This window comes from Nuphar pumila, chromosome 7, assembly GCF_984573655.1.
Source record: "Nuphar pumila chromosome 7, dmNupPumi1.hap1.1, whole genome shotgun sequence".
NCBI lineage: Eukaryota > Viridiplantae > Streptophyta > Magnoliopsida > Nymphaeales > Nymphaeaceae > Nuphar > Nuphar pumila.
The window spans coordinates 106,276,418-106,299,262 of NC_143255.1; the positions used below are offsets into that span (position 1 = coordinate 106,276,418).

At 36.4% G+C, this 22,845-nt stretch overlaps 1 protein-coding gene across 1 annotated transcript; it reads right to left on the reverse strand.

The window, feature by feature from the left end:
• LOC149832789 (Glycosyl hydrolase family 10 protein) lies at window positions 1-20,951 on the reverse strand. The gene is made up of 8 exons (XM_090013305.1): window positions 20,862-20,951; window positions 9,884-9,961; window positions 9,642-9,789; window positions 4,745-4,917; window positions 4,378-4,479; window positions 2,505-2,651; window positions 1,793-2,431; window positions 1-607 (listed from the first exon to the last, which is right to left on the reverse strand). Exons 1-8 carry the CDS (start codon window positions 20,949-20,951, stop codon window positions 272-274), a joined length of 1,713 nt encoding a protein of 570 aa, XP_089869431.1. The 3' UTR covers window positions 1-271.
• Between the last annotated feature and the right edge of the window lie 1,894 nt (window positions 20,952-22,845).

Genomic DNA, 22,845 nt, shown 5'->3' on the forward strand with positions numbered 1-22,845 from the left:
ATATCTCCCAAACAACATCTATTTGTTTAATAAAATAGTCATAAACAGATTAACCAAAAATTGAATACATCCAAAAACTATTAAAAAGAAATGATCCTATGTAACTTTCTTCCGTGGTAAATTTGCCATCATGTAAAGCTTGACCCAGTTCATGAAATTTAGTTGAATGGGTCATCTTGATTATGACATGCAAAAACCAAGACAAAAATGGCTTGAATTTCTCTGACTCAGTTGTCCCACTAGTGCATTTCACACATTGGAACAACTGGACCTATAACTGGACATTGAAGTGCAGGGTCTCTTCTCCTTGGTAGAGGGACAGGGTTGAGTTCACCAACTTGGACCCATACCCAGCACTTAGATGGTATTCCCCCAAGAAGCCCTCAAAGTTGAAGCAGCCATGCTCATCAGTTTGCCCCTCCACCTCCCCAGTGTACCATTCCTGCAGAAGCATGTCAACCACGTCCCCTGCTGGAAGGTTTTGGAGATTGTTGTCCGTAAGACACATTTTGTAGCACCCATTGGGATGAAGTGCAGTCCAAAGCATTATCCCATTTACTGAGGGATGGGAGAACCCTTCCCTCAACACCTCTTCCAGATAAATTGCCTGCGCAATAGGAAAAAAAACAAGATCAGCCTGATAAATGCTTCTTAAGGGGTTTATATTTGGTACTAATGAAGGTACAGTACTAATGAGCTGGAGATCATAGGTTCAATCCGACCACATAGATGTGTTTAACATAGTTTTTTTTTTGCTAAAGACCAAACCCTGAAACATGTTTTTAGATGTAAAAATTTGTTTTTTAATGTTATAAAAATTCGGTATAAATTGTAGATCATTTATTTTTTAAGCACATTGCTTGTTTTTTTTACTCAGAGAAACTGCCTCAGGTGCAGAGACCTAGCCGCGTTGGCTCAGCTTGTCATACTTAGGGTCGCTGTCCTGTCAGTGTAAAACTCTGAGGGCTTACACCCTTCGACCCCAGGGAGTCACCCAGCTTTGACTTACATAGGGGGTTGACACACATGGGATTTGAACTTAGACTGCTCGTCAAACAGTCTAGGCCCCATCCCACTATGTCAAACCCCTTGGGTCTCCCATTGCTTGTTATAATCACATATTTCAGAACACCTTTGCTACTTAACAAAACATGTACATCACATCCATAGGGTTTAATCTACAGAAATACTCTAGCAAAATATATATTAAAAGGTGTTTTATGCTCAATAGTTTTGTACCTTCATTAGTACCCAATATTTGCCCCTTTTTAAGTGTATATTCAATACACCCAAAAGTAGGGATGCAAACAGGTTGGATCTAGGCATTACTGAGTATGACTTTATCATATCCAGCATAAGTGGTATCTCATGTGGTAAAAGGGGTCATGTGCCAAGCTGAAGGCCCAGGTTAGAATCCCTCTGCCACATGGGGCTTAAGAGATATCTGGTAGGGGTCTGCTTAACCCCAGCTTGCCTTTCAATATATATGTGTGTGTAGCATAATTGGATGCCAATTGAGATTTGGAGCTGGATGGGGTTTAGCTAAAACCAAATCTAAAATGCGACTAGCTTAAAATACGATATCTACATGTACTCAGATTCCGATGCAAAAACTTGATACTGATTCCAGATCCAATTATTAATTGGATCCAATTTTGGCTACCGAATCCGACTAAAGATATTTGAATTTGGTCAAATATCCGGCCAGAATCCTAACCATTTACATCCCTAACCCAAAGTGGGAGTGAAAACCAATATGTTTATATGCATGCCCTGTGACACTCTAACTCACCTGGGCTTGTTGGCCTAGGGTTTTGCTGATGTCTACTTCAGTGAGCCATATAGGAATGCCCAAGGTTGCAAGTTTATCCAATGTAGCTCTCATGAATGGGATGTTTGGTTTAGTGAAATGTGATTCAAGACCTATCCCTTCCAGCATTCCACTGTTCCCTCTTAGTCTCCTAAGCATGGACACATAGGCATCAACGGTCGAACTAACATCGTTGCAGGTCTCCACCACATTGAACTCGTTCATGAACAGGGTTGCCCACGGGTCGGCCCGTTGTGCCGCCTCAAAGAACTGGGCTGACGCATCCGGGCTGAGCCGGCTCTCGTAAAATTCAAAGTGAAGCATCTCATTGCTCACATCCCAGTGCATGAATTCACCCTTGTACTTGGTCATTAGGCTCTCAATGCGCGAACTGACCGCATTCACCAACTCTGACCCGGTGAGGTTGCGGACCCATGCCGGCGTGTAAATCGGATCCTCCCAGAAGATGTTGTGGCCCCTGACCGAGATTTGGTTCTCTCGGACGAAGCTCAGCATCTGGTCAGCTAGGGTGTAGTTAAGTTTACCTGGGTCTGGTTCGGTCACGTACCATTTGAGCTCGTTCTCGAAGACGGCCGAGTTGAATCGCTCCACGAACCACTTCTGATGTAAGAAAGTGAACCGGCTCATTTTTTCCTAGCACTTGCATAACCAAAGGAAAGATGGTGGATTTTACCTGGTACGGCAAGTTCCCAATAATAGTTTTGGCAATTGCTGAACCAAACGGGAACTCCTTGGATCTCTGTTTGAGAATCACAGATGCTCCTTGTAAGTGGTTGCCATTCAAGTCTGTCACGTGTATGATCACCCTTCTTTTTCTCTTCTGTAGAGGTTTATGATAGTTGTATAAGCCTCAGTAATAAGCTTTTGCATAGGCACAAGTTAAAAAAACATGAAAAATCAGGAGGAACAGAGGAAGCATAAAAATGGTTGTTTAACAATATATTATTAACAATTGATAAATTAATATTAACAGAAAATGTAAAATCAGCCGTACCTCTAATTCAAAAAGAAGTCGCGTAAACTATTTAACACAGTGAATCTTCAACTTGTCCTCGTGTCGTGTCTCTACTATTTTTAGTATAAAATTGCAGAAAAATGGCATATCTCTATCTTTTACCCGTGTCCTTGTGACATAGTTAACCAATAACCACAGAGAGCAATAAAGACTACGCGGGTGTTTTAGATGTCGCATATCAAAATCTGACTTTTCAGTAGTCCAGTTTTTTTTTTTTTTTTGCTAGGCCAAGGGAAACATTCTCGCCCCAAGGAGGGGGTGGGTTTGGCATAGTGGGATGGGGCCTTGGCTGCTAGACGGGCAGTAAAGGTTCAATTCGCATGGGCATCGCCCCTCTGCGCAAGCCAATGCATAGCATAGGTCCCTGCGGTCAGGGGTCCTAGCCTCGGAATTTTATGCTGCCGACACGACGACCGTAGGTATGGCAGGCTGAACGTGACCAGGTCTTCGGGTGCAGTTTCTTCAGGTTATAAATTCAAAATAAAAGAGAAACCTGTTCTCAACAAGTGCACATTGGCAGGCCTCATCCTTTGAATTTCCCTTTGCCCACTGAACAGTGTACAGGAGCAGATCAGGTGATCAGGCCTGGGGACTTTACAAAGTACTTGGACCATACAAAACACAGAAATTTGTCACACGCAAAGCAATTTTTTGTGTTGTGTTTTACACAGAAAATCACTGCAAGAGTAGAGATTTTGTGTTTGTGTTTTACACTAGCGATTTTTTATGTTTTATGTGGCCCAAGTACTTTATAAAGTACTTGGTCAATCACCTAACTGCACCTCAGAGTACACCCAGCTTCTACTCTGTGGCAAGGCACGCTTCCTGTGGATTTCGAACTAATGACATTCCATCAACTTGGAAACATCCCTACGAGATGAGCAGAGCCCTTGTGGACTAATAATTTGGGTTTCGAATAAAATTGAAGTTGACTATTTTTAAGTGTTTGGATGAGAACTTATATAATTCACCGTTTTAGTTGTTTTCTGACCATCCGATATTTGTCCAAAAAAAAAAAATTGTGTAAAAGCTAAAAAGGAAGAGTGCAGTTTTTCAGTTTTTTTTCAGTTGCCACTAATAAAAAAAGGTCAGGAACTCGGGATGTTATCATCCACACTGGATGAAACTTAAGCTTGTAATTTGTAAAACCTGATTTCGTGTCATCAAATCAGTGAACAAAATCAAGTATTATTGAGTATGGTATTTTGCACAGAAAGCTTGGATTAAAACCAAGTTTTCAGCATCATCCAAATAAATCAAAACCAGGATTTTGAAAACCTTGGTTCGGGCTCAACCCAGGCAGGTGGGTCCACGGGCCTCACACTCTTGTATACGGGCAGGCTGCAGGGACAGGTAAGACCAAACTCGTCCGAGCTCATTTTAGACCAAGCTGACTGGTCCATTGACCGATGGATGCAAATTGCTTCATCAGTTTGCGAACACATTGTTCGAGACAGGTCAAGTTCGAAAATAGTGGCCCAAGCCCAGGCCTGGCTACAGCCATGCAAACCAAACCGACTATGTTCCTTACCATTGAAATCCAATTTTGCTGGTGCCTTCTCCATTCTTCATCTGTGAATGGTTGCAGAGAAACACTTGAGACTTGAATATCAACATTGGTCTCCCCAGAATTCTGCGTAATGGCAAGAGATTTCCTTAAGAAAGAAGCAAAACATTTTCATACAAAAGACATGAAATTAAGGAGATGATCAGGTGCAATGTGATTGCACACTTTTAGTGTGCTGCTGCACCTCCTCTCCCACCATCTTTTGGATACAACCTGTCAGCTGTGGGGCCCAACAGCATATGGTGGGTGGTCAGGTAAAGCACACTTAAGGTGCACATTGCACCAGATTTCAATCCAAAATGAAGGGATGCAAAAGCATAAATTTGATCACCTCAAAGTATAGAATGGCATAGACAATGGACGTGTAAGGAACAAAACCACCCTTTAGAAAGGACCAACACCCTCTCTGGGCAACAACATTTCCCACACATTGGATGGAAGCATTACCAACTGAAAATTTGGCCTTTATTGTAGCAGAATCTGCCCCTCCAATTTGAACCCAAGCTGCACACACGTTTGTGCATTGTTCAGCAGCCAACCATATTTTGTACAATACATAAGGATGCAACCAAAAAAACTCCACAATCTCTAATGCTTCCTGCCTGCTAGCCGGAAGATACATACTTGACAAACTGGCAGAGTCGACGCGGCAGCTTGGTGGCTCGGTTTGAGTCATGCATCACATGCACGGGTCAATGAGTCAAGAAAACTCAAGTTGGACCTAGGCTTGGTCCAAAGACTATAACCCAGTTTTTGATCTGTTTTGGTTCAACTAATGTTTCATCTAGATGGAGGTAAACAACTAAACAGATGTCGCCTATATTTATTCTTTTCTCTTGTTACCCTCGTATCTATAAAAAAGGAGACGTGTGGTTGATCGCCCTAGATATATAGGGCTACATAGATGGTGGACTGTATCAAACTCTTTTCATTAGTGTCCCTATAGAGCCAAAATCTGTGGTATCCCTATAGGCCTGACTAGGTCCCGTCCCTACTTAAATTCCCTCTTAGTGTTTTTGGGCCTTGAGTGCCGTCAGGTTAAGTTATTTCTGTGTGTTTTATGTTTGATACTAACGAAAGTACGGAACTATTAAGCTAGAAATCATAGGTCCGAGTTGTATCAATCTGACCACATGAACGTGTTAAGCATAGTTTTTTTTTCACTGGATGGTGTTATTTGAATACAGAAACATGATTTTAATTTTTGCATGATGAAATTTTGGTACAGGCATTGATTTTTAAAGCCATAAAAAAACCAGCTTATGTGTCATAATGAAATGATTTAATATTTATTAAAAAAAACCTTGTAAAGCACATCCATAAGGCCTCATTTAGAAAAATAATAATAAAAAATGAAAAAATGTGATTTCTACTTAATAGCTCTGTACTTCCATTAGCTCCAAACATTAACCCATATATATAATCACTAGAATATATGAGAACTAGAAATATGGCCATTTTCAACACTTTTTTTGCAAATCCAACCAGGTGGATGTGCTTGACATAGTGAATTTGCTAGGAATCAACCATTGGATATGGTATTTTCGATGAAAAATGTGTTTTTTGAATGCTTGAATATTTATAAAGATTATGAGCCATTGATTTTAAAACCTTAAACAAATCTCATTTATGCATTAAAATCAGACGATTCAAGAGTGGGTTCTTATAAAACCAAGCACGCATATCACATCTCTATGGGTTAGATTCAAGAGAAAGGAACAAAAAATCCATAAAAATCACGGTCCACACATTACTTATCATAATTTCAGTTCTCATATTCTAGGGATTATATATATATATATATATATATATATATATATATATATATATATATATATATATATATATATATATATATATATATATATATATATGTGTGTGTGTGTGTATCAAGTTCTCGTATTTTTGTTATGGGCATTTTCAACACTATTTTTGCAAATCCAACCACGTGGTTGTGCTTGACATGGTGAGTTTGCTAGGAATCAATTATTGGATCATGTATTTTTTATGAAAAAATGTGATTTTTGAATGCTTGAATATTTATGAAGATTATGAGTCATTTGATTTTAAAGCCTTAAAAAAATTCTAATTATGCAGTAAAACCAGATGACCAAGTTCTTATAAAATCAATCATGTAGATCACATCTGTACGGTTAGATTCAAGAGAAAATAACAAAAAAACCTGAGTGAGCCAAGTTAATCGAGTTGACTGGCCGAGTAAGGAGGTGGACCCCAAATGGGTTTGGTCCATGGCTGGCAAAGTATGAGCAGAAATGTCCAAAAATAGAGAAATCTGGAATTTTGGCACAATCCAAAAATGTGTCTGAAATATTGGAATTTTCTATGTTTTTTCCACCACTCGAAATCTCGAAAACCCAAAGAAATTTGCATTATTTTTGTCTTCCAAAGATGGCTTGGGAATAAGTATGTCACACGAAAAAGAATTCCACACGCGACCTAGTCATATTTACAGTTCCCATATCTTGCTTTTCAATAATTAGGGATGTTAACAGATCGGGTTTGGATCCCAAAATACATTAGGAAGTGTCGGTTCTGATTCTTGGTTTTTCATCTCTTGAAACATTAAAGAGTTTTTTTTAATCCTAGCAATAAACTTATAATCATTCAAGATCTTGCACTTTTAAGGGGGGTGGTAACCCATAAAAATATTTGGAATGCCAAGATAGTGAGGATCAATCACCAAAAACATAGGCTCAGATCTTGGCTCTTCAATATGATGGATCAATCTAACAGTTTTTTTTTACCAACTAGAGGTTTGCCAATGTGCAGTCGGTAATTGGGAAAGGGGCTTAGCTTGGACACTAAAAAAACTAATATAAACATGTTCATGAACTTTGTTCAATTTCACATGACGCCCAGCCATCCTTGAGTAGTGTATATAGCGGAAGCAGATTAGGTCATGCTGAAAATGAGCGTTTTTGCTATAGCGGAAGCAGATTAGGTCATGCTGAAAATGAGCGTTTTTGCTCATGCGGACATCGGGGCCGTCTGTTTGCATTTTGGATGAATGCCACGTGGTTTTGTTGACTTTTGAGCTTTTTAAAATGCAAATCGGATGGCCACGATGTCAGCATGAGCAAAAACGCTCATTTTCAGCATGACCTAATCTGCTTCCGTCTATAGCCCATACCCATCATCTGTTCATACTACAATTATAAACATGAAAAAAGAGACACACGAACAAGGTAATGAGAGCATAAACTAAGGGCAAATGAGAAAGGGAGGCCACTTTTTCAACAACTCAACTTCCATGATGCTTTTAAGAATGCCTCTTTTTCAACAACTCTTTTGGGTACATTCACACAAAGGGAATGTGTGAATTTGCAGAGAGAGAGGTGAGGCCCACAGGCTTTCACTCCTACTACAAGGATGGGCCCATCCTATCATATGATCCACGGTAGCTATGAATGGGTTTGGTTTGTAACGGGAACCCAACCCAACCTGAATCCGAATTCTTGGGTATGGGCACCGAAAGTGCCGTCCCGAATAATATTCGGGTTAACCCGAACCCGACCAGAGCAATATGCGGGCCAGGTTCGGGTCACGATTTTTTCTGGGTACCCAACTGACCGAGATTTTTTGCCCAACCTGACTCAAGTATTATATATATATATAATAAATTTATAAATTTATGCAGGTTCCGGTTTGAGATTCAATTTTCGTGACTTGACAAAACCCGAACCCAATCATTAGTTACTTGGGTAGGTCTGGATCAACCCTGACCCGAGCCGACCCAATCTGACCCGTTGACAGCCATAGGTTATACTGCATTGGAGCCCCCCTTACGCTAAATGGATCCTTTAACAGGAAAGATAGATAACATTAATGTGAACTCCATTAAATTCATTCTAGTAGAGGCTGGCATTTATATAGTTGAACAGGAAGGGTGACATTTTTCAGCACACACCGCCACAGAGACTGATGTTGGTGTCTGTTTCAATAGGTCAAGCTTGTTTAGGAAAAGTACACTCATCACAGGCACTTTTTATTAACATTTAAAGCCAAGACTGTTGCAATCTACAAGAGAGTTTACTAAAATCTTTACAAATATAATATGAGCCTTAGGGATGGCTGTGGAACAAGGAAAAACGGGCCCCACCATCCCCGTCTCGCCCAGTTTGGACCGAGGATGAAGGACATGACACGGGGATGGAGGTGGGAATGAAGGTTAAAATCAAAACCTGTGCAGGAATGGAGGTAGGGATGAACTTACGCTTTCCCAGCCCCACTCTGTCCTTTTGATCCTCGTCCTGTCCTGTCCTGCCCCATCCCAATCCTTCTTTAGAGATGACAGTGGATCGAGGGGAAACAGGGCCCCGTCCAACCTTTCCACGTTTGAACCGGGGATGGAAGACATGAAACAGGGATGAAGGTTAAAGTCAAAACCCATGTGAGGATGGAAGGTAGGATTTTGAGATGTGGCAGGGGTATTGAACACCGCCGCCCCCGCCCCCGCCATCCCTAATGAGCCTTAATCCATTTGACCTCCTAATAAAATTATGTTTTTTTTAATAGGCTAAGAGAAAACCCCCTTCTCATTGGTTGCAACAGTGTGAAAGGTGAACCTAGCTGGCCCTAATGCGATGTCTTTCAACTTGGAATCTTGGACACTACACCCGACTGAGCACCACGCGGCGCTCAGTCGGGACCTACAGTGCGTGTTCCGGGGGTGCACATATAACCTGCCCGTGCTTTCTTCATTGTATTTCAAAAAGAAAAATGGAAAATGAATTTTTAATTTAGGAGAAATGAATATTAAGACTATAACAAATTATTTATTTTTTAGTGTGGTAGCTTATTTGGAAATTTTCTCCGAATCACAAGGGAGATGAAATTTTTTTGATGAGATGAAATTTTCCTGAATAACTCCCAAAACCAAAGCTACCACCAAATGGGTACTTTGAAAAGTATAACTTTGTTTATTAGAAATCTCTTGATATTGTTCCCTAGTCTATATAAGTAGCTAATGCTCATCCACTTGCATGCTTCGGAAATACCAAAAAAGTAAGTCATTATATGCCACCATTAAAAGAACAAAAAGTTGGTCATAACTCATTCCTCTTCCTGTTTTTAATGGCTGTCCAGTTCATACTTGGAATTTTGGCCTAAAACTTTTGCACGCACCCACATGAAATTACCCCACCCAATCACCTACACATACGCGCGCGCGCACGCACACACACAAACCAAGCAAAGAAGAAACTCACCGGAGAAGGCATACTTGGTGTCCTTGGTCAGGTTCTGCATCACATAAGCTGGCTGATCAGTGGTGTTCATTGGATTATCTTGCATCTTAGGATCATAACCGTTCAGAATCCCCCCATTGTAGAGGGGTGGCTCTGGGTACTTTTTACACTGCACCATAAATACAGAAATCAGTGAAACCAATCCTTCCAATGTAATTGAAAAGAAGAAGAAGAATGGCCACAATGTGGAAAGTGGAAACCACCTCAGTGTATGCAGATGAATCATACCACGGCCCCTCTTCACAAAGGAAAGTAAGAAAAGGGAAAACAATCAGAAAAAACTGAAGAAAACAACCAGTAATGCAGAATAGGTTCTTCCCAAAAGAATGAAAGCAAAAGGCTTTGCAAAAGCATATTACCATAAGATGCATGACAAAGAGTTATGCCCAACAGAACACAGAGAAGGCAAGAGAGCTGCCTGATTTCCATCGATTGTGTGTGAACAAAGGCTAGAAGGAGAGGGTGTGGGAAAGGATTTAGTTGAAGCAAAGAGAGAGGAAAAGAAGGATGGGGTTGGCAATTGGAAGGTTGGGGGTAAGATGGGCTGCAGTGACTAAAGAGGGAGGGAATATATGACAAAGTGTAGTGAGAGAGAGATCACAAGGTGAACAGTGTGGTTGTGCAGAGAGTCACGTGCATTTCTATAATAAGAGTCATTTTCTTCTTGTGGTTTGATGCACCGTCGCATATGAAGGCAGCCGCTACCGTTTGCTGCCGAGTCACGCTAGCCACTGGCTGTTTTTTGTATAGGAAAAATTTCAAAAACTCACATAAGGTTTGGTCATTAATAAAAAAAAAGGGCCTAAGTTTTGAACTTTTTTAAAAAGCACCCAAATTTTTGCACAATCGAAACAAGCTTTCATTCATTTAACCTAAGCTATCATTAATTTACCAGTTAACCCTTCAAAGACTCTTTCCTTATTCTTTAGTAGCATATTTTAAGATATAATTTTGAGAGTAAAATGGTAATTTCATATCACATTTAACATAGGCTCGTAGACTCTTGTAACCATGTTAGTTTTTTGGTGTATTTTAAAAAAAAATCAAAACTTAGTAGTTTTTTTTATTAATGCCCAAACTTTAGGTGCCTTTTTGAAAACTTTCCTTTTTTATAGACACAGGATATAGTATATAGGGGTGTCAATGGGTTGGGTTTGCGACGTGACCTGAACCAAACTCTATAGGTTCAGGGTATGGTAATAAACAAACATGTCCGAATAGAATCCAAGTCATATTAAAGGGTCTGATTAATATATGGAGCTGGGTATAGTATGTGAGATTTTATACCAGACCTGGGCCACAATTTTTCAATATAAAAAAGATAAAAAAATACTATTTTATCAGGTATAGACCGGATCTTATTCCATGTAACCCTTATAGGATCCGGGTATGGTTTTTCTTATAGTAGGTTTGACTGGACCTAGGTCTCGACCTGATACCAGTATCTCAAATCAGATATGGGTTTGATCTCACTTAGGTCCAAACCAAACCCGATTTGTGACACACCTAATCCTATGATGAACACGGATCAACTAACTAAGATGCATGTTATTTTCACAAAAGTAGCTAATGGCATCGCTAGGGTTTCGTGTTTACAAAACTCGCTTATAACCAAATCACTTCTCCTTCATCTTTCCATCAAGCAATGGACATTTGTTGGACTTGGAACAAAAAGAAAGGAACCAACAAAACTAATGTTGTCATCCTTTTTTATTGTCCATTTCGTCCAATCCTGGACATGCCATCAAACAACCTATAGGCTCGTAAGGCCATCCTAATTGCTAAAACTGGAGTAGTACTATCATGATCGACTCCCTCAGCTTGCTTATCAAAAAATATATATAAAAACTTTTCAAGGGAAGTTTTGTACCAATGTAATTAAAATTGTTTTAGATTGAAAAGGATGGATGAGAAAAAAGGTGCCGAAAATGCGTTACAATTAATTAATATATAATTGTAAGGACTCGCATACATCCAATCGGATGTCTTCCAATCAGCTAGGGCCATTTGGCCTGATCAGGACCTTTGGTAGATAGGTCTTCTTAGAACAGGGACACATGGAACTACTTGTATTTAATGAATGACTGCTGAGCATCTGCTAACCCGCACCCCCCACCCTCTCTCAATAAATTCTTTCTTTTCGATTGCTTAAAAAAAGAAAAAAGAAAAATAATTAATATATACGGGTTTATTTTTTGTTTTGCTTATATAAAATGGAGAGAAGCTTGTATGTGTGTGCTGTGTCTGTGTGTGCACAGTTTTCTTGACAGCCCAGCTAGGGTATAAGGCCATGAAAATTGGATCCAAGACTCGATGTGACTCCAATCTATGAGATCTAGTGGAGGCAAACATATATTAGTCGAGTTTTTTTATTCTTCATATTCCAAATATAATTTTGTACTTTTTCACATTTCTCAGCATTTCGAAATGCTAGAGTTTGGTTTATTTTATATTTTCAAGTGGATCATAATTATAATCCATATTCTGAGCAATATATCTGAATTGGGATCCAGATCTTAATAAAACCAGACAAAGTAGAGTTGAATCCAGATCTGAATTCTATATGATAATGCTGGATCTAGGGAAACTAAGAAGTCTCCCAAGATCATCATGAGCCTTTGAGAACACACCATCCACCAGTGAGGCGTGCTTGAGCTGGGTCTGCCCGGCTGGCCCACAGCCTCAAACCTGCTAACCCTGTGATGCATTATTGATAGTATTGGGCAATGCTTGTGAACTAAGCATTGCTCAGTTCACTCCAATCCATAACGAGAATGCTTACTTTTGTTAAATTATTGGGCCATGTGCCAGGCATTGCCCAACAGCACTGCTTTTTCCTTCATTTTTTTAACATGAAAACAAACAAACAAACAGAAACCATCATTATGGTTTGGACTTCAGGCTAAGAGGTGCCACATTGACCCTGACCCTGTTTCAGTATCCATAGTGTAAAACTCTACTGGTAGTCACACTAGATCTTCTACTTGGTTATATGAAGAACCGTATATTACATCACAACTGGTGCATCAAGTTTCATATATAGTATTTTATGACAAAACATGAGTTATTTTTTTAACATAGTCAAGTGAGTTTTTTATCATTTATTTTCAAGTACAAGGTTTTCACACATACTTAAGGTTATTTCTTACGTAGTCGTGTAGACCTTTCTATAATTTATATTCAAGTATCAGGTTTTCGCACATGCTATAAATTATTTTTAGCACAATTATGTGCACTTTCTTTCAGTTTTAATTATGATGTTTTTTCACACATGTTATATGTTATTTTTCACATAGTCAGGTGGGTTTTCATTTCTTTTAACATATGGTATGGGTTTACCATGACATCATCATTTCATGCACTCATTTGACATAACTAAATGCATTTTTTTTGTCACAGTTTAACTAATAACCCTTAATATGTAATATCATATTAAAAAAAATAAATCATACTGTGGGTCTCACTTTTTTAGTTAGTCATGAGGTTTCATATTGCTCTTTCATGACCATCGCATAGGGAATCATTATCGCATGCAACATGTTTTAACTCTTACCAAGTTAACCACCACCTGATCATTTTTTGATTGATATATATCCAAATTCAAACATTCATAAAAATGACTACTAAAACATTAACATGCATAAAACTTATAAAACATAAAATATATCTTTACGCATTCATACAAAAAACCTACAAGAAGTATGATTTATGATGATTATTTATCATCATATACAAAACTATAATTCAGCTCTTACTTTTCTAACGTACTGCAATTAAATAATATTTGCATTAAAACATCACAAACTAGAAACAATATGCATTAGAAGTAAAACATAAGTCTTAATATCCATAGCTAATTTGGATATGCACCAGATCCATATATAATGTGAGTTATCCTTCTCTGTCTCATTATTATTTGGATATGTCAAACATGATAAGTTTGTTCATTTTTGAAGATTTTAATCTTATCAAATATAATAAAAAATAATTAAATCATAATTATGTCAACATATAAGTTTATATCTATTATTGAATCCACTCGAAAAATCAATTCTCATATCCACAACTGATTAAAGATTTTATCATCAAGTTCAACACGATCCATATTAAAATAGATCTATATGCAAGCTTAAGCAAAACCATGGATCATAAAAGATTTGACCAAAGTCCAAATCCATATCCTCATGCTCCAAATTCAAAAGAATTCATACCTCATATCTGGTATTATACTTTTCTAGATCCATTCAATAAGAGGGCCCAATATGAAACTATCCAAAATTATACATACATTAAACAATCATTAGTCTCACGTAACTAAGTTAAATAAACTTAATGTCAGTATACTAATTTAGAACCACAATAAATCCATATATAATAGCACCAAGCAAGCATATCCATAAGCACATGCAATGCAATCATATAAAATGTTCTTAGATCTTATATGGATCCAACTCACCTATATCATGTACAAATTTTATTCTTACCATAACTATGTTCATGTTCAATAGGTTCACCAAATCTAATGGTGTTGTTTAGATCCAAACTCATTCAATTGAATCTATTCAGATCCATACAAGTTCAACTATAACCAATATATTTTACCGGATCCAACCAGGTATATTCGAATATTATATGTTTCAACTTGATCTAACATGCTCACATATCAGCTTTATTGATCTAAGCAACTGATTCAATAGTATCTGATCCAATCCAACTTAATTCATAAAAAAGGAAAAAATACTAAGCCATATTGGATCCATATATTCATAGGATCCAAACATGAACAAGTTATAAAGCATATCAAAATATTGTGCAACTATCTAGATCCATCGTAAAACTGGATCAAAACTAGATCCATATTAAAATATATTATTAAATCCAAAAATCCAACTCAATACTATCCATATCCACCATAAAATCTGAACTCATACAATCATAGGTTTCAAAGAGGTACCAAACAAAGTACACACACAATTATGTTAAAATAAATTTTTCATCTCAATATGCTAATTTGAGTTTAAACTCACCCTTCTTAAGTAGATCCCCAATCCAGATCATAACTAGATCTAAATCAACTTTTGTGTCAAAATAAATCATTGGGAGGTTTTTAGCAAAATAAAAATAAATTTTCCATATAATAAAAAAAGTTAGAAGATTGTTCTAGACAAAAATAACAAATCAAAACCTTGAAACTGAATTTTCACTACAAGAATTCTGCGGATTAGTGATGGACGTTATCCGACGCTAATCCATTGTTGAACTATTTAGCGATGGATTGGCGATGACTTAGCGATGGATAGAGTTCGTTGCAATTTCTTGGTCGCTAATCAGCGACAGAACTGATATGTTACTAATTAGTGACAGATTAGTGAATGCCATGATCTGTCGCTAAATAAGCACTGATTTGGTTTTGCGATAAATACGTATTTATCGCTAATCTATCACTAAAATTTAACGATGAGTATGTATCCATCTCTAATATCTGTTGCCAATTTAGCGATGGATTACATTCTGTTGCAAAACATCTACTAATTCAATTTTTGAGACAGATAAATATCTGTCTCTAATCCGTCGCTAAATTGGCGACATATATTATTCATCGCCAAATACCATCACCATTTTGTGACTGAATTTCTTTAGAAAATTCATTATTGAATATTAGTGACCGATAATATATGTCGCTAATCCATCGTAAAATTTAAAAAAAAAATAAAACAATTTTGTTTAAAATATAAATATCGAAAAAAATTCTCATTATACAATTTATATAACCTGTGTATAAAAATAAAGTATACATAAAAAACACACATACAAAGTAGGTGAAACAAATTTAACACAAGTTATAAGTGAAACAAATTTAACAACCTAGTATAATTCTTGCCAAGTTCTAATTAGTTATAAGTGAACATATACAAAGAGTTTTGTTTAAAACAACAACTATGTGAAACAAGTTCAACACATGAAGCTAATTCTCGCCAAGATTCAGAGCATCATCCTCTTCATTGTCTAGATCTGCCCCTCCATCCATGCCTCCATCAACTCCTCTACGTTGATCATCTTCAACACGCTACAAGAGAACCAAAATGTTAGTATTGATAAACAAAACATAATTAAATAAATTATATGCAATGCACCTAATCTAAGGCAATCAAAGTAACATGGCTGAATGACACATAAACTAGCAATAAAGTGAAGGACATTAACAAAATTCAGAGGTTGTCAAAAAAAATCATAGTAATGAAATCATGCTTATATGTGTTCGAAGGTTGTCAAAAAACTTTTATAGTGATTCAATCATGCATATATGTGTTATAAGGCAGTCAAATTTTTTTTATAGTGATTCAATCATGCATATATGTGTTCTAAGGTTGTCAAAAAAAAATTATAGTGATTCAATCATGCATATATGTGTTCTAAGGTTGTCAAAAAAAATTATAGTGATTCAATCATGCATATATATGTTCAAAAGGTGTCAAAAAAATTACATAGTGATTCAATCATGCATATATGTGTTCTAAGGTTGTAAAAAACAAATCATAGTGATTCAATCATCATATATATGTTTTAAGGGTGTCATAAAAAATTTATAATGATTCAATCATGCATATATGTGTTCTAAGGTTGTCAAAACAAAATCATAGTGATTCAATCATGCATATATGTGTTATAAGGTTGTCAAAAAAATTTCATAGTGATTCATAGTGATGAAATCATGCTTATATGTGTTCTAAGGTTGTCAAAAAACTTTCATAGTGATTCAATCATGCATATATGTGTTATAAGGCAGTCAAAAAATTTTATAGTGATTCAATTATATATATATATATGTGTGTGTGTGTGTGTGTGTGTGTGTGTGTGTGTTCTAAGGTTGTCAAAAAAATTTCATAGTGATTCAATCATTTATATATATGTTCGAAGGCTGTCATAAAAATTATATAGTGATTCAATCATGCATATATGTGTTCTAAGGCTGTCAATTTTTTTTTATAGTGATTCAATCATGCATACATGTGTTCTAATGCTATCAATAAAATTTTATAGTGATTCAATCATGCATATATGTATTCAATTATCCATATACGTATTGAAATCTAACGACATGAAACTAATGACATAAAAATTTAGGTATGTATTGAAATAAACGTTATACGTATCTGATGGACAACAGAGCTCATGTTAAAGGCAGATGAAGTTTTCTTGTCCTGAAAGAAATTGCACAACTCATTATGGATAAGGTTGGAAATAGTTCATGTAAAAAGTCACACATTGTGTCCTGAAGAAGCTGACAGACACCATCCTAAGAAATAGCAGGGTCAATTGGACGTTGGGAGTTGAAGCTGGCGGTAAAACTCTGAGAGTCCTGGCTGCAGGAGGCAACGACTGCTGTTGTGTTCATAGTACTTCCAAACCCGAACACATGACTTTTTTTGGGTTCACCGGTTGCAGTCACCCATGTTGCAGGATCAAAAGGCGAATGCTGAGTAGAGTCATTATCATATTGCTCTACCATCTGCTGCTCGTATGACTCCTACAAAGTAATGATTACAGTATGAATTAATAATTAAAAATTATTAATTCATACGATAATATAATTCATAGTAACTTATATATTATAATATTTATTAATACAATAAATACATACCGGTGTCGCTCTTACCTTCTTTGATAAGAACTCTCCTGTGCTCTTACGTTTATGTGTTTCAACAAACACATCCTTGTAAGTTACAAGGCATCTTTTTTTGACTTTCTGAAAGGTTAAATGATAAAAAAATCAATTAAAAAGTATGCAAACATACTTATATATATATATATATATATATATATATATATATATATATATATTGATGAGTTACCATTATCTTCTGGTGGCTCCCAAAAGTCCTAAAACCACCTGTGTGTAGATGGACATCAAAAATCTTCCCTCGGTTTTGTGCAGCTTTTGCTGAACGGTTTCAAAATTCATGGCTCTCCCACTTGTTGCACATTGTATTCCAATAATCTGACTTGATAGTAGAAGACTCATGATCGTTCCACTATAGTAGATCATCTATCCAACCAGCTGCTTTTATTGTTGCAGTCTTCATATTGTGAAGCATGTCGGCAAATCAACTGGCAGCCACCTTCTGCCATACTAGCCTTGCGTCTTGCTCCTCCTTGGCAGTCGCGAAGCGATTTGAAGCCTATAAATAATTTCAGAAAGTTAGTATATATGACTTTAACAAAAAATTAAATATGAAACACATTGGCTATGATAAACGATTGTATACTATGAATGAGGACCATAATTTGTCCAACACCTCCTTCAGGTACTCTTTCCATTGAGTGATCCATCCTGGAAGATGCTGAACTAGTGACTTTCATGCATAGTTATAAAACTGATTCTTGTAGAACCTTTAAATCTTTACATTTCATGAATATGTCATGTTCATGTTAAGATCAAGAGTTATGTAACTGATCCAAATAATATTTTTATTTGTTAGAATATAGTTCATGGAGGTCACAATGGTCAAGCACCCAGTGGTCGAGGACCAAGTGATAGTCAGTCTCAGCCTTCGTCTTTACGTAATGCTTTGATAGATATATCGTTTAAATAATTGTATACTTGATTACTTTAAATATGCTTTGTGTGAATTTCTAACTCATTTTTTTATAAATGATGTTTCGCCTGCACACGATCCACCTACACCAGCTACTTATACACATCACGAGTCAATGTCGGTTGTTAGGTCTTCTCAGTCTGACACACGATGACTCATTTAAATAGTGTATATTGATAGTCGATCGTAAGTATTTCTTTATCACTTGTCCAATACTTATCTTATAAATAGTATATATTAATAGTTGATTGTTAATGTGTACCAATTCATATATAGCGTGAGGTTTGAGCCACAAGAAGTTATGCATGGAATGTAACATGATATGCAAGATATATTGTGCATGTAGATGGTGCATATGAGAAAGTGATGTGGTATGTATTACAAGATGTATTTCACTAGCTCAAGTATGCTTCCTCATCACTTGTTTGACTTTCATATTTTTCTTCTTCCTCCTCTTAATCTTCGTCATCTTCATTTTCATATTCATTGGGCGACCATCTATTTGGTATATCATTTGGATCATATTCTTCCATACGTGTGCCATCGGACAATAGAGATGTGACATGCAGATCATGTGTGACATCATGACTATAAGAGAAGTCATACATATCATCTGATTGATAGTAATTACCCTCTTCAACAATCTTGTCTTCTTGTAACTGATCATACTCGGGGTATAGTTTAGACTTCACCTTGCAAACCGTCCACCATTCATTTTTATCTAACTTTCATGTATTCAGATATGAAGTATAGTAAACTTATTGAGCTTGCGATGCTAATATGATTGGTTCATATGTTCCAAACCTTGATTTATGATTCACCTCCATAATGCTTGAGGCGTTGTTGACTCTTATTGTTGTGGGATCAAACCAATGACATGTGAATAAAGTTACCGTGTTATTTATGCCTAAGTAAGTCAACTCTATTATTTCTTCAATAATACCGTAGTAGTCAAGTTCATTTTTACCGTCACTACTACCCTTGTTACGCATGCCACTATTCATCGTTGACTTGTTTACATCATAGTCTTTGGTATGGAATCGATAACCATTTACGATATACCCGTGGTAACATTGCATAACTTTCGTCGGACCATTTTATAAATCACATATTCCTTGATCATTAACATCACCATGGCAGATCTACAAGCATAAACAATGACTGTAAACATGACCAATTAACATATTATTATTTACACGGAAAGAATGCATGTTATTGTCCTTACCAACTCTTTTAACCATGCCCAACTTATTTTTATGTTCTTTTTGTACTTCTGAATCAGTGAGATGTGAAAGTTCTCTTCGCAACTCCAGATCAAATTGTTTGCACTTAACAAATAATTATATTACCGAACCATGTACGTAGAGAACTTAGTGTAATACATTATGTATACTTACTTGATGTAGGGATCGATCTTTGAGCAATTAAAAATGATATAGATTTGTGCTGTGTCTTATGCTCGATCTTCCAAGTGTCTTGACTGACAACTGCAAAAGGCATTCATTTATTGTTTAAATATCGATAGTTTGTTAGACACAATAACTTGTTCTCTATCATCATTATAAGGTGGACAAGTGTAACATGTTAGAATGTGAGGCTCAAAGTACATAGATGAGAAATTTGAAATCTCTTCTAAAGTGTATGCCTCACAAATTGAACCCTCCACTCTTGCTTTATTCTGAACTTTTTTTTAGGTAAAACATACATCCGTCAAAAATATACATCTCGTAATATAATAAATTCTCAATAGCATTAAAGAGAACAATATAAATAAAAATATACCTTTCAAATAGGTACATCCACCGATATTGCACAGGACCACCAACTCTAAGTTCATATGGCAAGTGTATGATCACATGTTCCACAACGTCAAAAAATACTGACAGAAATATCTTCTCTAGCTGACAAATAATAGTGACGACAAAATCCTCAAAATTCTTTTTCTCAGTTACTATAACTTTCGATGCACATAATGTTCTAAAAAATTGACTCAACTCGGATAATACTCTTCATATAAGTTTGTCTAACATATCATGAAATGCTAGGAGAATCAACTGTTGCATGATGACATGACAATCATGGCTCTTCAACCCATATAATTGTCCCTCGTCTATTTTTATAGCCCGAGCAATGTTAGAGACATATCCATCTAGTAATCTCAACTGTCTCAACCACTGACATACCTCTTTACTTGATTTGGTTCAAGCATATACCTTGCCTTTGGTTTCAATATTTTGCCATTGTACTCTTGGAGTTCCGATTCTGGTCTTTTACATATTACTTTTAAATCTATACGGCCTTTCGATTATCCCTTATTTTTCTTTTGACATTCATTATCGTATTGAACACATTATCAAACACATTTTTTCAACATATATCACATTTAAATTATGTCGTATCAATAAGGTCGGTCAATATGGTAGTTCCCAAAATATAAATTTCTTTGTCCAATTATAATCTTTCTCAAATCCAATAAAGGGCGTCGCACTACAGGCATCTTTTAGTTCATATGGAAAGTATCGTAATCGTCTTAAAATCTCTATGCCAGACAACCGTGTAGGTGGACCTTCTATTTCAGTTGTGCCTGCTCGAAACATATTTCTTTATCATCAGAACGGATGGTCACTGGGTAGAAATTGACGGTGACAATTAAACCAACACCACTTCCTTCCATGCGTTAATCTAAAAGATTTTGTATCCTCCATGCAATACGAATATGCCAACTTCCCATGCATGCTCCAACAAGATAACATATCATATGCAAGGAAGTCACTAATTGTATATAGAACAACATACTTCATATTGAAGTTTTAATTTTTGTGGGCATCATGCATGAGAACACTGTTATCCCACAATATTTTAAGTTCATCAATCAATGACCTTAAATATACATCAAGATTTTGGCCCAGAAACATCAAACCAGGGATCAATAGAGAAATGAAAAGATTTTGACGCTTCATACACAAGCTTGGCAGAAGGTTGTATGGAGTGATAAATACCGACCAACACGAGTATGGGGTTGATCGAACCTTAAATGAATTAAATTAACCTGTGCATAAACCGCGCCTAACATTTCTCACTTCCATTGTGAAGGTCTGATGACTACGATCAAAGTGATTTCAAGCTTCTGTGTCAAAAGAATGTGTGATCTTGTCTTCATCATGTCAAACTTTATTTGCATGCCATTTCATGTGTTTAGTTGTCCTTGAAGATATATACAATCGTTGCAATCTAGGGGTGAGAAAAAAGTAGCGGAGTGACTTGTATGTCACTTCTTTTGACTTTGTGCTAGCATTGCCCCTTGTTTTTGTCTTAAATTGAGGATGCTCGCATGATGAACATGATCTGCTATTTTCTTGATCTTTGAAATACAACATGCAGAGATTTGGACAAGCATATATCTTTTGATACCTCATACCTAGAGCGTTGACCATAACCTTCGTACAGTAGAAATTTTGTTTTCATCTTTGGGTAACATACTCTTCACAATAGAGCATAGACGGTCAAAACATGATTGACTCAAATTATACTCTGACTTCAAATTCAGTAGTTGAAGAACTGCAAACAAGATAGTGTGACTCTCACAACCATTCCATAGTGGCTCATCAACATCTCTAAGTAAGTCATAAAATTTACTAGCTGCATCGTTTGTTGTTTCTTCCTCTACCCTAGTTGGTACATCACTAGGACCCATAGTAGAACCCAGTTTTGATCCTACGACATCAAATATCAAATCCATATATGGATTATCGAGCACCACATTCATCCGTGCGTAAAAATTGTTTCAAAATTTTTCATCATGAAGCATCCAATTCTGATAACCACTAACAAAACTCTTCCTGTAGAGGTGATGTCTAACGTCATGCATTTTTACAAATCGATTGTTCTTACACATCATGTAGGAGCACATGATCCGACCGGTGGGATTCTCTGTATTGACACTTGCCATTGCAAATTCAATAAAACTGTCAACACCATTCATATATTCAAGCGACACCTTATTATCAACTATCCTACGATACATCCATTCATGGTTTGCAGTCATTTTGTCCTATGATGTTATGGATATTATCTTAACCAGTTAAAAGAGAATCATAATAATGTTATAATAAAAAAATATCTAATTTATCATGCATTTATGGTGGATATAATGATATATATATATATATATATATATATATATATATATATATATATATATATATATATATATATATATATATATGTGTGTGTGTGTGTGTGTGTGTGTGTGATTCCATTCACCTCCAAGAAAACTATTGTCAAGCAAAAGTAGTTTTTCACACATTCGGATGAAATTACAAAGTAGGTTTCATTTTTCCAAGTTAATGGGAATGAAATAATTGATTCATCCTTATTGGTTTGTGTAAACACCCCAAATTTTCACTCACCTTCTCGACATTTCCACCAAACATCACATTTCAGTTCTCCGGAACCAAGGAAGGGCAAAATAGTCATTTTTTCAAGATGGAACCTTACAGAGAGTCCTAAATTCCATTCTCGAGTCTCAAGACTTCTCCATTTAGACTCAGATACACCCTCAAATTGCA

What these genes read in the sequence shown, in the direction of transcription:
- LOC149832789 (XM_090013305.1), bottom strand. Translation starts at nt 20,951, where the DNA reads ATGGAAGGAAGTGGTGTTGGTTTAATTGTCACCGTCAATTTCTACCCA. An exon ending in AAGAAATATGTTTCGAGCAG is followed by an intron (nt 9,962 to 20,861) that starts GCACAACTGAAA and finishes TGTTTTCTTCAG; the next exon opens with TTTTTTCTGATTGTTTTCCC. An exon ending in CACCAAGTATGCCTTCTCCG is followed by an intron (nt 4,918 to 9,641) that starts GTGAGTTTCTTC and finishes ACGTGTGTGCAG; the next exon opens with CTTGGGTTCAAATTGGAGGG.